At 37.3% G+C, this 12,409-nt stretch overlaps 2 protein-coding genes and 2 long non-coding RNA genes across 5 annotated transcripts; 1 reads left to right on the top strand and 3 right to left on the bottom strand.

Annotated features, from left to right (window-relative positions):
* Positions 1-540: 540 nt before the first annotated feature.
* LOC129778696 (uncharacterized) lies at positions 541-1,854 on the bottom strand. Its single transcript, XM_055785760.1, has 3 exons — positions 1,600-1,854; positions 1,167-1,540; positions 541-1,090 (listed from the first exon to the last, which is right to left on the bottom strand). The coding sequence occupies exons 2-3, from the start codon at positions 1,488-1,490 to the stop codon at positions 866-868; spliced, it is 549 nt and encodes a 182-aa protein (XP_055641735.1). The 5' UTR covers positions 1,491-1,540; positions 1,600-1,854; the 3' UTR covers positions 541-865.
* Positions 1,855-5,028: 3,174 nt separating this feature from the next.
* LOC129778704 (uncharacterized) lies at positions 5,029-5,791 on the bottom strand. Its single transcript, XR_008743483.1, has 2 exons — positions 5,480-5,791; positions 5,029-5,423 (listed from the first exon to the last, which is right to left on the bottom strand). It is a non-coding gene; the product is annotated as an uncharacterized LOC129778704 (long non-coding RNA).
* A 38-nt stretch (positions 5,792-5,829) lies between these two features.
* LOC129777634 (uncharacterized) lies at positions 5,830-8,063 on the top strand. Of its 2 annotated transcripts, XR_008743270.1 has the most exons (5): positions 5,830-6,373; positions 6,433-6,469; positions 6,863-7,121; positions 7,181-7,612; positions 7,669-8,063. It is a non-coding gene; the product is annotated as an uncharacterized LOC129777634 (long non-coding RNA). The 2 variants fall into 2 exon arrangements; XR_008743271.1 differs by lacking the exons at positions 6,433-6,469; positions 6,863-7,121 and having other exon boundaries at positions 6,073-6,373.
* Positions 8,064-10,258: 2,195 nt separating this feature from the next.
* On the bottom strand, positions 10,259-11,079 carry LOC129778114 (proteasome assembly chaperone 2). Its single transcript, XM_055784803.1, has one exon. The coding sequence runs from the start codon at positions 11,004-11,006 to the stop codon at positions 10,278-10,280; it is 729 nt and encodes a 242-aa protein (XP_055640778.1). The 5' UTR covers positions 11,007-11,079; the 3' UTR covers positions 10,259-10,277.
* Positions 11,080-12,409: the final 1,330 nt, after the last annotated feature.

The raw sequence follows: 12,409 nt of genomic DNA, 5'->3' as shown, positions 1-12,409 counted from the left end.
CACCAAAAGTAACCTAACATTTTTTTAAACATAATTTCAGCTTCTGAAACGCTTCTTCTACGATTCCCTTCTATACAAATGCTGACAGAGACAGAACTAGCGGCAGCTACTGAGGGGATGTACTGTAACCAGTGGCTAATAGAATCACTGAACCGAATATTGACATCAATTCCAGGCGAAATATTGTTTTAGAACTGGCGCCAAAACCAAGACTAAATGACAGACGTATGGCACGATTGAGTTTTACGGGATCATAGTCAGCTTAGTTCTGGGCGGTTGTTGAATTTCTAATAATGCTTTTCCAATTGATTTATTTTATAAAACGACTGTCTGACGGCACAAAATGAATGCCCTGTGGCTGTGGTCTTCATGCTGTAGAATAAAACAGAATGTTTTTGAATGTTTGAATAGAAATGAAATTTATATTCCCTGTTTAAAGAAAAGACAACATTCATATAGAATAAGCAGATAAATCGAAAAAAACAGCTTTTAATAACATCGATTCGGCAAAGATCGATTCTTTAGTACCCACATTCCGTTTTGCCTGCCAAGATCGGGTCGATGAAATGTCAACAATCGACCTCAAATGCTGCCACCTTGCAATCGAGTTATCGACCTTTCATATGCATTCATCGAACAACTTGACGCCACTTTTTCGCCAACATGTGCAAGGCGTCGACCTGCTTGCAGCGCTGCTTCCAGCACTGCTTGCTGCTTGTTTGTATTGGTTTGTTATTGAAAATGAAAAGGAAATACATTGATCGATTTTAAACATTTTATTGAAAAAAAAATAATAAAAATCCATGTATAATAAAAATAAGGTATATAATGGAATCGGTGCATCCGGGTTGTCTGGATTGACGATTCAAATCCGACTGAGTACATTGATGAATACCTCCTTGCCCTTGATGACACAGATATGTGGCTGAGGAGGATTCTTCAATGTGCGTGAAGCACGGGATCTCCGATGGGGAAAATTGCTCGAAATACTATCGATGGCCAGGTCCTGCTGCGGTTGCTGTTGATGGTGTTCCCCGGAATAGCACCCTGGACTTAAAGGATACTGCTGCGGGAAAGCTGATGCTGTTGGCTGGTGTGACAGAAGTGGAAATAAGCAATGTGGTGATGAAGGAAATCATCTTTCTCATGCGAATACGTTCGCTAACCTCGCCTATTTCCATTCTACTATACAACGGAATCAGTGCATTCGGGTTCCTCCGGGGTGGTAATTCAGCTGAGCAAGTTGATAAATACCTCCTTGTCGTTGAGTTTTCGTGTCTGAAGAGGATTTTTGAATGTGCGCGAAGCACGGAACCTCTAATGGGGAAAGTTCTTCGCAATACCATACCATGGTCAAATTCTGCTGCTGCTGCTGTTGATGCTGTCCCCCGGCATTGCCAACAGGGGTTGGAGGTTACTGATGCAGGACGGATGTTGTTGGCTGCTGTGATAGAAGTGGAAATCCGCACTGTGGTGATGGGAGAAATCATCTTTCTCACTTACCGATTGATGGAAGCAAACGAGTCGAATGTATTCATAGCTGATAAGACAAGATAAAATAATTAATAATTAAAAAGCCGAAATATATTTAATACTCACCAGTTGTATGATCCATTTGTTTTTGTTTGAGATGACAGTTTAGCGGAGTGGAAAAAAGAACCACCAGTGATGCCATTTGGTTTGTTTAATTATTCAGTATTTTCGACTAACGAACTACGATATTGGGGAATAGGCATGACAGTATGGATTTGCAGAAGGAATGAATACACTTTTAAAATGAAAATTATGAATGAACATGATTTTTCCTTAATCAAATTAGTACTCTATGTAAGTGAAAATCACTATTGCCCGCAAGTGGTGAAAAAACGTCTTAAAAAAATATGTTTTGAGATAATTTTATATTATAATGACAAGTTTTTTTGAGAATATCTGAACGTCTATAGAAAATAATTCAAATTAGGGTCATGACAACGTACTTTAAGTAGAAAAAATTATGCCAAGAAAAAAATTTCATACAAATTTTAGCAAATATAAACTGATTCGGGCCGACTAATATCTAGGTAGTGCGGACTGAATCAAAACGGCTGTCAAAAAAGATCCAATTGAAATGTCAAAAGAGATCCAACGATCAGGAGTGTTATTTTTCTTATGATAATCAACACTATAAAAGAGGTATTGTTGTCAAGGGTAAAAATAAGTAAAATAATAAAATGAACGAACTACATTTTTCCGTCAATTGTTTAATTAACCATTGCATCTCTGAATTAGCATCTCAGCCTTTCACTGAGCAACGCATTTTTAATGTCCCCTCTCTTTGTCATAACGTTTTTCCGAACGTAATAAAAACAAACAAAGTCAGAGTCACGTAAATGTTTACTCCTGCGATTTGGAAATATTCGATAAAAAGTGGAAGGAAGAGCTGCCAGATGATTTTTAAAAAAAGTCTGTAAAAACATGTGAATGTCTGTTAAAAATGTGGAAAAGTCTGTAAAAGTGTGCAGATCTATAGAAATGTCTTTTAACGTTAATTTTCACATATTCATTAATACTTTGTACGATGCACGTAAGATTGTATTCTGTATATATATACAGCCATTCCATGCCAAACTAATATAGTGGTTCTCAGATCTTCGTCAAAAGTGGTAATTTTGTTCTTTATCGCAAAACGTTAAACTCGTATTTTTTTAAATTTGTCATTAGGGTGCCCATTTCCATTTTAGGGTGATCCCAAAAATCATTTTTTTCCACTTTTTCCCAAAATGACTTTTTTCAAAAATTATAACTTTCGAACCACTCAACCGATTTAGATGATCGACATATCAAATTTAAGCCAATGAGCTTTAATTGAGAAATATTTAACTTGCATATAATATGGATCCTATTTTTAATATGGATTGAAAGCTGAGAATTTTTTACATAAAATATCTCGATATCAGAGATGCTATTTTTTTCGTTTTTGAAATATGATTTTTCAAAAGTAATCAATGGTTCGAAAAACAATTTTTCCCCATTTTTCCCACTACAAAAAGTCATAACTTTCGAACTATTGGACCGATTAATATCATCGACATATCAAATTGAAGCTTACGAGTTATTTTTCTTTGAAAAAATATTACTTTAGCGAAAAAATTGAATTTTGTTTTTGTAATTATTGATTGAGTTAGTTTTTCATAGTTTTCTCGGTTATAGATAGGAGCGCTATATTTTTTTATATTTTTTATGGAAAGCTGAGCATTATTTACCTAACATATCTCGATATCAGAGATGCTATAATTATAGTTTTTAAGTTAGAATTTTGTAAATTTAACATGTTTTAAGTCTTCGATCAATATTCATATGTGACTAAACTAGACCTATGCTACTAGAATCCAATCTTCCCGCAAGTGTGAATTTTTGCTTATTGGCTTCAATTTAATATATCGATCATCTAAATCGGTTCAGTAGTTCAAATGTTATGATTTTTTGCAGGAAGTTATTTTTGGGCAAATGGGGAAAAATGATTTTTTTTAAAAATCATATCTAAAAAACGAAAAAATAGCAACCCTGATATCGAGATATGTTGTGTAAAAAATCCTCAGCTTTCAAGAAAAAATATAAAAAAATATAGCGCCCTCTAGTCCAAAGTCATAAAAAAATAGAAACCGACTACAATCAATAATTACTAAAATATAATTATTTTTTTCGCAAGTTAAATATTTTTTAATAAAAGGCTAGGTCAATTTTATATGTCGATCATCTAAATCGATTCAGTGATTCAAAAGTTATTAATTTTCATTTGTCATTTTTGGGAAAAAGTGGAAAAAATGATTTTTCGGACCACTTAATAACTTATGTGCTGTAAGTGTGTTTAAATGTTTCAACGATCTACACATACATACATACACATACATACACATACATACGCGTTGTTAATTTTTATAAAAAACAGTATTTCTCCGTTGATACATTGGACATCCACCAAGGCTTGCGGTCTTGTCGTTGATGAAATTTATAAAAAAATGCAGTGTATATTTTCCATCCGCCATGCAAGGCTATACAAGTTTTAGATCACCACACGGCCATGAACCATGTCTGTCGTAACAATATCGAACAGTAACCCATATTTCGTCATAAGCAGACCCGAAAGCAAATGTAAGTTGTTGAAAATAGAATGAAAATTTATTCGATGTTGTTTAAATACTTAGAAGACATAGTCCTGACCCTAACTTCACTATTTTTCAATAAATCTCCTTGCATTTCAGCAAAACAGTCTTAGCTAGAACAGAAAATAATTATCAGAGACAATTTTCGTTCAAGATTTTTCCTTACCTGCAGAGAATGCAATTTTTCATTAATTGTGAATAACCGTATCCTCTCTTTCGTCTGCAATGATGTCAAGGCAAAAGTACTTATGTGTATGTGAGTTCCAAACTTCATACACACCAGATGGGCCAACCAGAAGGACTGCCGGGCCGCAGGTTGAGTATCGCTGGTCTAACGTCATGTGTATTGATATATACTAAATATAATAACTTTTCTGTATTAAAACTATGGAAAATGTCATATGGTGAGTCAAATATTTTTGATGTGATGAATAGATGTGATAAATGTTTTACAGATATGTCTGTAAATTTACAAACATATTTGTAAATCTGGCATCTCTGGTGGTCTGAGAATTTATTGCAAGAAATCGCTTGAAAACATGCATGAATTTGCTTGAGAATGAAGTGGATTGAGTCCGCACCACTTAGACTAATATGATAGAGAATAGTTTGCCTCATACAAACTAATGCCGTATCCAGATGTCGATACCTACCCACAATCCGTTTTGCCTGCCAAGATCGGGTCGATGAAATGTCAACAATCGACCTCAAATGCTGCCACCTTGCAATCGATTTATCGACCTTTCATATGCATTCATCGAACAACTTGACGCCACTTTTTTGCCAACATATGCAAGGCGTCGACCTGCATGTAACGCTGCTTCCAACACTGATCGTCTCTTGTTTGTATTGGTTTGTTATGAAACATGAAAAGGAAAAACATTGATCGATTTTAATCATTTTATTCAAAAAAACACAAAATGCATATAAAATATAAACAAGATATATAATGCAATCGGTGCATTCGGGTTGTCTGGATTGACGATTCGAATCCAGCTCCTTTTTCTCCTTGACACACATATGTGGCTGAGGAGGTTTCTTCAATGTGCGTGAAGCATGGGATCTCCGATGGGGAAAATTGCTCGAAATACTATCGATGGCCAGGTCCTGCTGCTGTTACTGATGATGCTGTTGCCCGGAATAGCACCCTGGACTTAAAGGATACTGCTGCGGGAAAGCTGATGCTGTTGGCTGGCGTGACAGAAGTGGAAATAAGCAATGTGGTGATGAGGGAAATCATCTTTCTCACTCGCCGATTGATTGAGTCGGATGTATTCATAGCTGAAACAAAATAAAATGATTAGTAAGTGAAAAGCAGAAATGAATTCCCTACTCACCAGTTGTATGATCCGGATAAAAATGCGAACTATTAAAATATCATGCGATTACGTTCGCTTACCTCGCCTATTTTCATTCTACTATACAACGGAATCAGTGCATTCGGGTTCCTCCGGGTGGTAATTGAGCTGAGCAAGTTGATAAATACCTCCTTGTCGTTGAGTTTTCGTGTCTGAAGAGGATTTTGAATGTGCGCGAAGCACGGAACCTCTAATGGGGAAAGTTCTTCGCAATACCATACCATGGTCAAATTCTGCTGCTGCTGCTGTTGATGCTGTCCCCTGGCATTGCCAACAGGGGTTGAAGGTTACTGCTGCAGGAAAACCTAACAACGACCGTAACGCTGTTACCTATTCACGATGACGACGATTAGGTATCGACATCTGGATACGGCATTAGTTTGTATGAGGCAAACTATTCTCTATCATATTAGTCGGCCCGAATCAGTTTATATTTGCTAAAATTTGTATGAAATTTTTTTCTTGGCATAATTTTTTCTACTTAAAGTACGTTGTCATGACCCTAATTTGAATTATTTTCTATAGACGTTCAGATATTCTCAAAAAAACTTGTCATTATAATATAAAATTATCTCAAAACATATTTTTTTATGACGTTTTTTCACCACTTGCAGGCAATGGTGATTTTCACTTACATAGAGTACTAATTTGATTAAGGAAAAATCATGTTCATTCATAATTTTCATTTTAAAAGTGTATTGATTCCTTCTGCAAATCCATACTGTCATGCCTATTACCCAATATCGTCAACGCGGATAGTTCGTTAGTCGAAAATACTGAATAATTAAACAAACCAAATGGCATCACTGGTGGTTCTTTTTTCCACTCCGCTAAACTGTCATCTCAAACAAAAACAAATGGATCATACAACTGGTGAGTATGAAATATATTTCGGCTTTTTAATTATTAATTATTTTATCTTGTCTTATCAGCTATGAATACATTCGACTCGTTTGCTTCCATCAATCGGTAAGTGAGAAAGATGATTTCTCCCATCAGTGCGTCGATTGGATTGTGGGTACCCACAATCCAATCGACGAAAAAAACATCGACCTAACAACGACCGTAACGCTGTTACCTATTCACGATGACGACGATTAGGTATCGACATCTGGATACGGCATTAGTTTGTATGAGGCAAACTATTCTCTATCATATTAGTCGGCCCGAATCAGTTTATATTTGCTAAAATTTGTATGAAATTTTTTTCTTGGCATAATTTTTTCTACTTAAAGTACGTTGTCATGACCCTAATTTGAATTATTTTCTATAGACGTTCAGATATTCTCAAAAAAACTTGTCATTATAATATAAAATTATCTCAAAACATATTTTTTTATGACGTTTTTTCACCACTTGCAGGCAATGGTGATTTTCACTTACATAGAGTACTAATTTGATTAAGGAAAAATCATGTTCATTCATAATTTTCATTTTAAAAGTGTATTGATTCCTTCTGCAAATCCATACTGTCATGCCTATTACCCAATATCGTCAACGCGGATAGTTCGTTAGTCGAAAATACTGAATAATTAAACAAACCAAATGGCATCACTGGTGGTTCTTTTTCCCACTCCGCTAAACTGTCATCTCAAACAAAAACAAATGGATCATACAACTGGTGAGTATGAAATATATTTCGGCTTTTTAATTATTAATTATTTTATCTTGTCTTATCAGCTATGAATACATTCGACTCGTTTGCTTCCATCAATCGGTAAGTGAGAAAGATGATTTCTCCCATCAGTGCGGATTTCCACTTCTATCACAGCAGCCAACAACATCCGTTTTCCTGCAGCAGTAACCTTCAACCCCTGTTGGCAATGCCAGGGGACAGCATCAACAGCAGCAGCAGCAGAATTTGACCATGGTATGGTATTGCGAAGAACTTTCCCCATTAGAGGTTCCGTGCTTCGCGCACATTCAAAATCCTCTTCAGACACGAAAACTCAACGACAAGGAGGTATTTATCAACTTGCTCAGCTCAATTACCACCCGGAGGAACCCGAATGCACTGATTCCGTTGTATAGTAGAATGAAAATAGGCGAGGTAAGCGAACGTAATCGCATGATATTTTAATAGTTCGCATTTTTATCCGGATCATACAACTGGTGAGTAGGGAATTCATTTCTGCTTTTCACTTACTAATCATTTTATTTTGTTTCAGCTATGAATACATCCGACTCAATCAATCGGCGAGTGAGAAAGATGATTTCCCTCATCACCACATTGCTTATTTCCACTTCTGTCACGCCAGCCAACAGCATCAGCTTTCCCGCAGCAGTATCCTTTAAGTCCAGGGTGCTATTCCGGGCAACAGCATCATCAGTAACAGCAGCAGGACCTGGCCATCGATAGTATTTCGAGCAATTTTCCCCATCGGAGATCCCATGCTTCACGCACATTGAAGAAACCTCCTCAGCCACATATGTGTGTCAAGGAGAAAAAGGAGCTGGATTCGAATCGTCAATCCAGACAACCCGAATGCACCGATTGCATTATATATCTTGTTTATATTTTATATGCATTTTGTGTTTTTTTGAATAAAATGATTAAAATCGATCAATGTTTTTCCTTTTCATGTTTCATAACAAACCAATACAAACAAGAGACGATCAGTGTTGGAAGCAGCGTTACATGCAGGTCGACGCCTTGCATATGTTGGCAAAAAAGTGGCGTCAAGTTGTTCGATGAATGCATATGAAAGGTCGATAAATCGATTGCAAGGTGGCAGCATTTGAGGTCGATTGTTGACATTTCATCGACCCGATCTTGGCAGGCAAAACGGATTGTGGGTACCGATTTAATCAGTGGATCGATCCTCACGCCGTTTGGAAAATCGATTCGACAAGATCGATCTTTTTATAAAGATCGCCCAATCCTAGTATCTAGTTTCTCGTCAGCAGCTCACACTTAGTGATCCCCGATTTTTGAAATTGTCGTTCATCAGCTAATCGAATACTTTTCAGCAGTTTGTTATTCGATACGATTAATCGCCTCAAATAATCGATTAATCGATTAATCGTCACACTGAGAGTTAGCCTAATATTTCTCATTTGCTAGAAAGCCATCTGGAATCAAAAAAGTGTTCATTCCGCCTAAAAATCAATTACTATCTTTTACGCTCCCCTAAACTCGTAAACAAAGCTCAATTCGAGTTGACGGCATTGACCTGCGTTTACAAGTTTAGGGGAGCGTCAAAGACCGTTTTTTTAGAGGGTTTAGATCGATTAATCGACGTAAATTATTCGTTCGCTTCGATTATTGGTTGCGCAGTATTCGGTCGATTGATAATCGATTTCAAGTATTCGATTAATCGAACGATTATCGGGGATCACTACTCTTCTTCTTCTTGAATGGCGTTAACGTTCCCTTGTGGAACTTTGGCCGTCTCAACGTATGCATTAACTAGCGTCATTTATTAATACTTGGTTGAGATTTCTTAAGGCAAATAACACGCCTTGAATGTATTCCGAGGGGCAAGCTCTTGAATACGCGTGACCACAGTGCAAATCCAAGGAAATTTCTTTGACGAAAACTCCCCCGGCCAGAACGGGAATCGAACCCGAACACCCGGCATGATAATGTGAGACGCTATCCACTCGGCCATCCCCTCCTTTTCCTGAAGAAAATATGTCACCCTTCTAAACTCGAGTCGACCGCGAGTAATCGGTTTCCTATATTATTAACATTAGAATTAGGGAAAAATGTATATATACTAGTAACAATACAGTAAGGAGTTCGGCTCCTTTAAACCTATGTAACTGAGCCTGTAAAAATAAACGATTTAAATAAAAAAACCACTCGGCCACGGGTGCACGGATCACTACTCACACTATGTGAACGGACAAGGCGAGCCAACCAATTGTCAAGCGAGTTCACCGGTCCAGTAGCTGCTCACTGTCAAGTCAGCTGTTAGCAACGTATAAATGGGCCTTTAAGCACTTGTATGGGCACAAGTTTACGCTTGCACAATTTGCAAACGGGTTCACTTCCACGCTCGGAGGATTTTGCTGCTGGATGATTGGCATGTTGGAATGGCTGCCACACTTTAACTAACTTCCGTTACGTTTCAGTGCTGCCGGTTCTTCAGCTGTTACTCTGTTAGGGCTACTAGTTAAGGGTGATGATATGAAAAGGGCCAATGTGGATTCCGACAGTATATAGTCGGTGTGGCACTTCATTTCTTTTCGGCGAAATAGCTTCGCGACCGAGAAAAAATATAAATGTATAATTTCATTAGGGAATTGGCGACTGCGAGCTTTGCTCTACACAGTTGCTCAGATATGACAACACTCTAACTAACGCTATCAAGTAAGAGCCCCCGCAGACTGCAGACTGACTTGTCGACCGATAGTTCGGTCGGCTTCTTAATCAGTACGGAGAGGTATGCATGTGCGCACATTACACCGATTCAGTTGGGTCGGTTTTTTGTAGGCCGATCCGACCAAACTGTCGGCTGAAAAAAAGTCTGTAGTGTGCGGGGGCTCTAAAATGTACTAATCTCTCGTAAGAATGTATATTACATCTACATTTGCTTTACGAAATTTTGGAAAAATGTACTAATAATGTGTGCATTCTACCAATGTATCGACTACTAAAGATTTGGTAGCTCCAGTTATGAAAGATTTCTTCGATTATGAGAGGAGAGTCGGTTTTCATTTTTCATCTTTGAAGATTTCGAGCTCTGGTCAGGATATTCTAGTAAGTTTTCCACACGTTCGAAACAAGTGATATAATAAAAATAAAATATAGAATAACAATCAACGCATTTATTCAATAAACGTTCACAGGTGGTGCATTTCCGAACAAATGTTTCCACGAGCTCGGAATTGATAACTTGATTTTCTGCCCGTCTTCTTCCCTCGGGAGTAATGGTTTTTTCAACCGATCCATCAGAGAAACCAGCTGTACAGCATCTGCCGTATTGTCACCTTCCGAAACATAATTGAACAAGACGAAACAAGCCACCTGCTTTTCGGTGCAAATGTCCAACAATCTAGTCGCATATCCTCCTCCATGGATGACGCGTCCTTCCAGTTTTGACCATTGTAAGGAATCCAATTCGGCTGAATAGGTGGAAAGAAATTTAACATTCGCTGTGTATCGATGCGGCCGGGATCCTATCGAGTGGTTCTCATGGGCAAAGCTGCTACTAAGTATAATAACATCAGCGAGTTGTCGATCACCAATGAAATCGGTCATTTTTTCCAAGAAATCCGCCTGCATTGCATTCACCAGAGGTGCACGAATCTGCATGACTATGAGCTTACGGTCCCCTGAGACATAGAGTTCGGCAGTCGTAGTAACTTTGTCACTTTCATGATCGTAGGCCTGTGGTCCGATCACCGGTATTAATGCCGGGTGCCATATCATACCAATTTTTTCAAGCTTCAGCGTTTCGATCAGCAAATCAATGGCAAGTTGCGCTACATTTCCTACGCTAACACTAGGAATAAGTAGAGAATATCCCGTCAAGTCGATTTCTTTTGAGAACCTAAACATTTCTTATTGCGGGAATGGTAAAAACCTTTTTAAATTACAGCGAAGTGATACGATGATTCGTGTTTATTATGAATACATAACCTTCAAAACAAAATCAAACATTCAGCTTGCTTTACACTACACCCGGTAACATTCAGAATGGGCGTAAATGATGATTTAGTGGTGCCAATCAGCACGCCAGTTGAGGAAGCCAATACAATACAACATTTACTGAATTCCAGTTCCAATATTTTGCCAGTAAATGCAAATGAAAATTTTTCTATTGAGTAGCACAATTTATTTATATATTTAAAACAGTTCAAAATGCTGGCATTGAACCCTAATGATACAAGTTACCCAACTAATTGGCTTAATCTAATTTACAATTGAGGTTACCTAAGACGAGTTTTTCTTCTGTTCCATGATATATGAAAACCAATGTTTTTTAAATGACGATTGAATATTCAATCCATGCTAACAACAGGCTCAAATGCGGTCATGTCCCTTATTTTTATTCTTTTTTAATTTTTCATGCGATAAAACATGCGCCAACTATATATTGAACGAAAATGAAAAAATTATCATAACTCAGTTCTCAAATATATTTGAGGAGTTATATTCAAATACGTTTGAAAACCTACTGATCGTGGACTTATTATTTGTAACACTGAGATCAGGGGTAAACAATTGATACTCAGAAAAAAAAATTACCAAATGAGGGGCTTAGAATGCAAGTGGTGTAAGTGACATGATCGATTTCTCTTCGTCAACTTTTTCTTTGATCAATAACTCAACGGCAAAAATGTTCCAATTTGATGTAGAGAAATCGATCAAATCACTTACACCCCTTTCATTTTAAGCCCCTCAAATAGTGTTGAAGATAATTCCTGATTGAAAATTATTTATTTTCGAGACTTTTGGTTGGTCCTAGGTCCAGTTATGAAAAAAATCTCACAAACATTGAAATGAGTTCACAATATGAAAGTTTTTAGAGTATGTCCGGAAGATATCCCTGAATTGCATCCTTGGAAATGTCAACAAGATGGTAGCCGATTTGCTCTCAATAGCTGGAAATGTGCAAACGCTATTCAGGGTGACGTATAAGTCACGCAACCGATTTGCACAAAACAATCGTATAAAAAATGTCTCACAATACAAAATTTTTATTCTCGAATAAAAAACGATACTAAGTCGACACACTCTCGATAGTTGCAGCGCGATCCAACACGCTCGATAGTTGCAGCGCGATCGTTATTTTTTTCCTTCATAGAGCGTTGCGTGACTTATGCATCACACAGTATATGACGTTCCAGTAAACGTCTCACTGGCAAGTTTATGACGAATAAATTTGAATGATTTCCACTAACACGACTAAAATAAATTTACGGTATAGCATCAAAATGAAAGTGTTTCCTAAGCTGAAT

This window comes from Toxorhynchites rutilus, chromosome 3 (genome assembly GCF_029784135.1).
Source record: "Toxorhynchites rutilus septentrionalis strain SRP chromosome 3, ASM2978413v1, whole genome shotgun sequence".
NCBI lineage: Eukaryota > Metazoa > Arthropoda > Insecta > Diptera > Culicidae > Toxorhynchites > Toxorhynchites rutilus.
The sequence above is the reverse complement of the archived record's forward strand: the minus strand, read 5'-3'. Positions and strand labels throughout refer to the sequence as shown.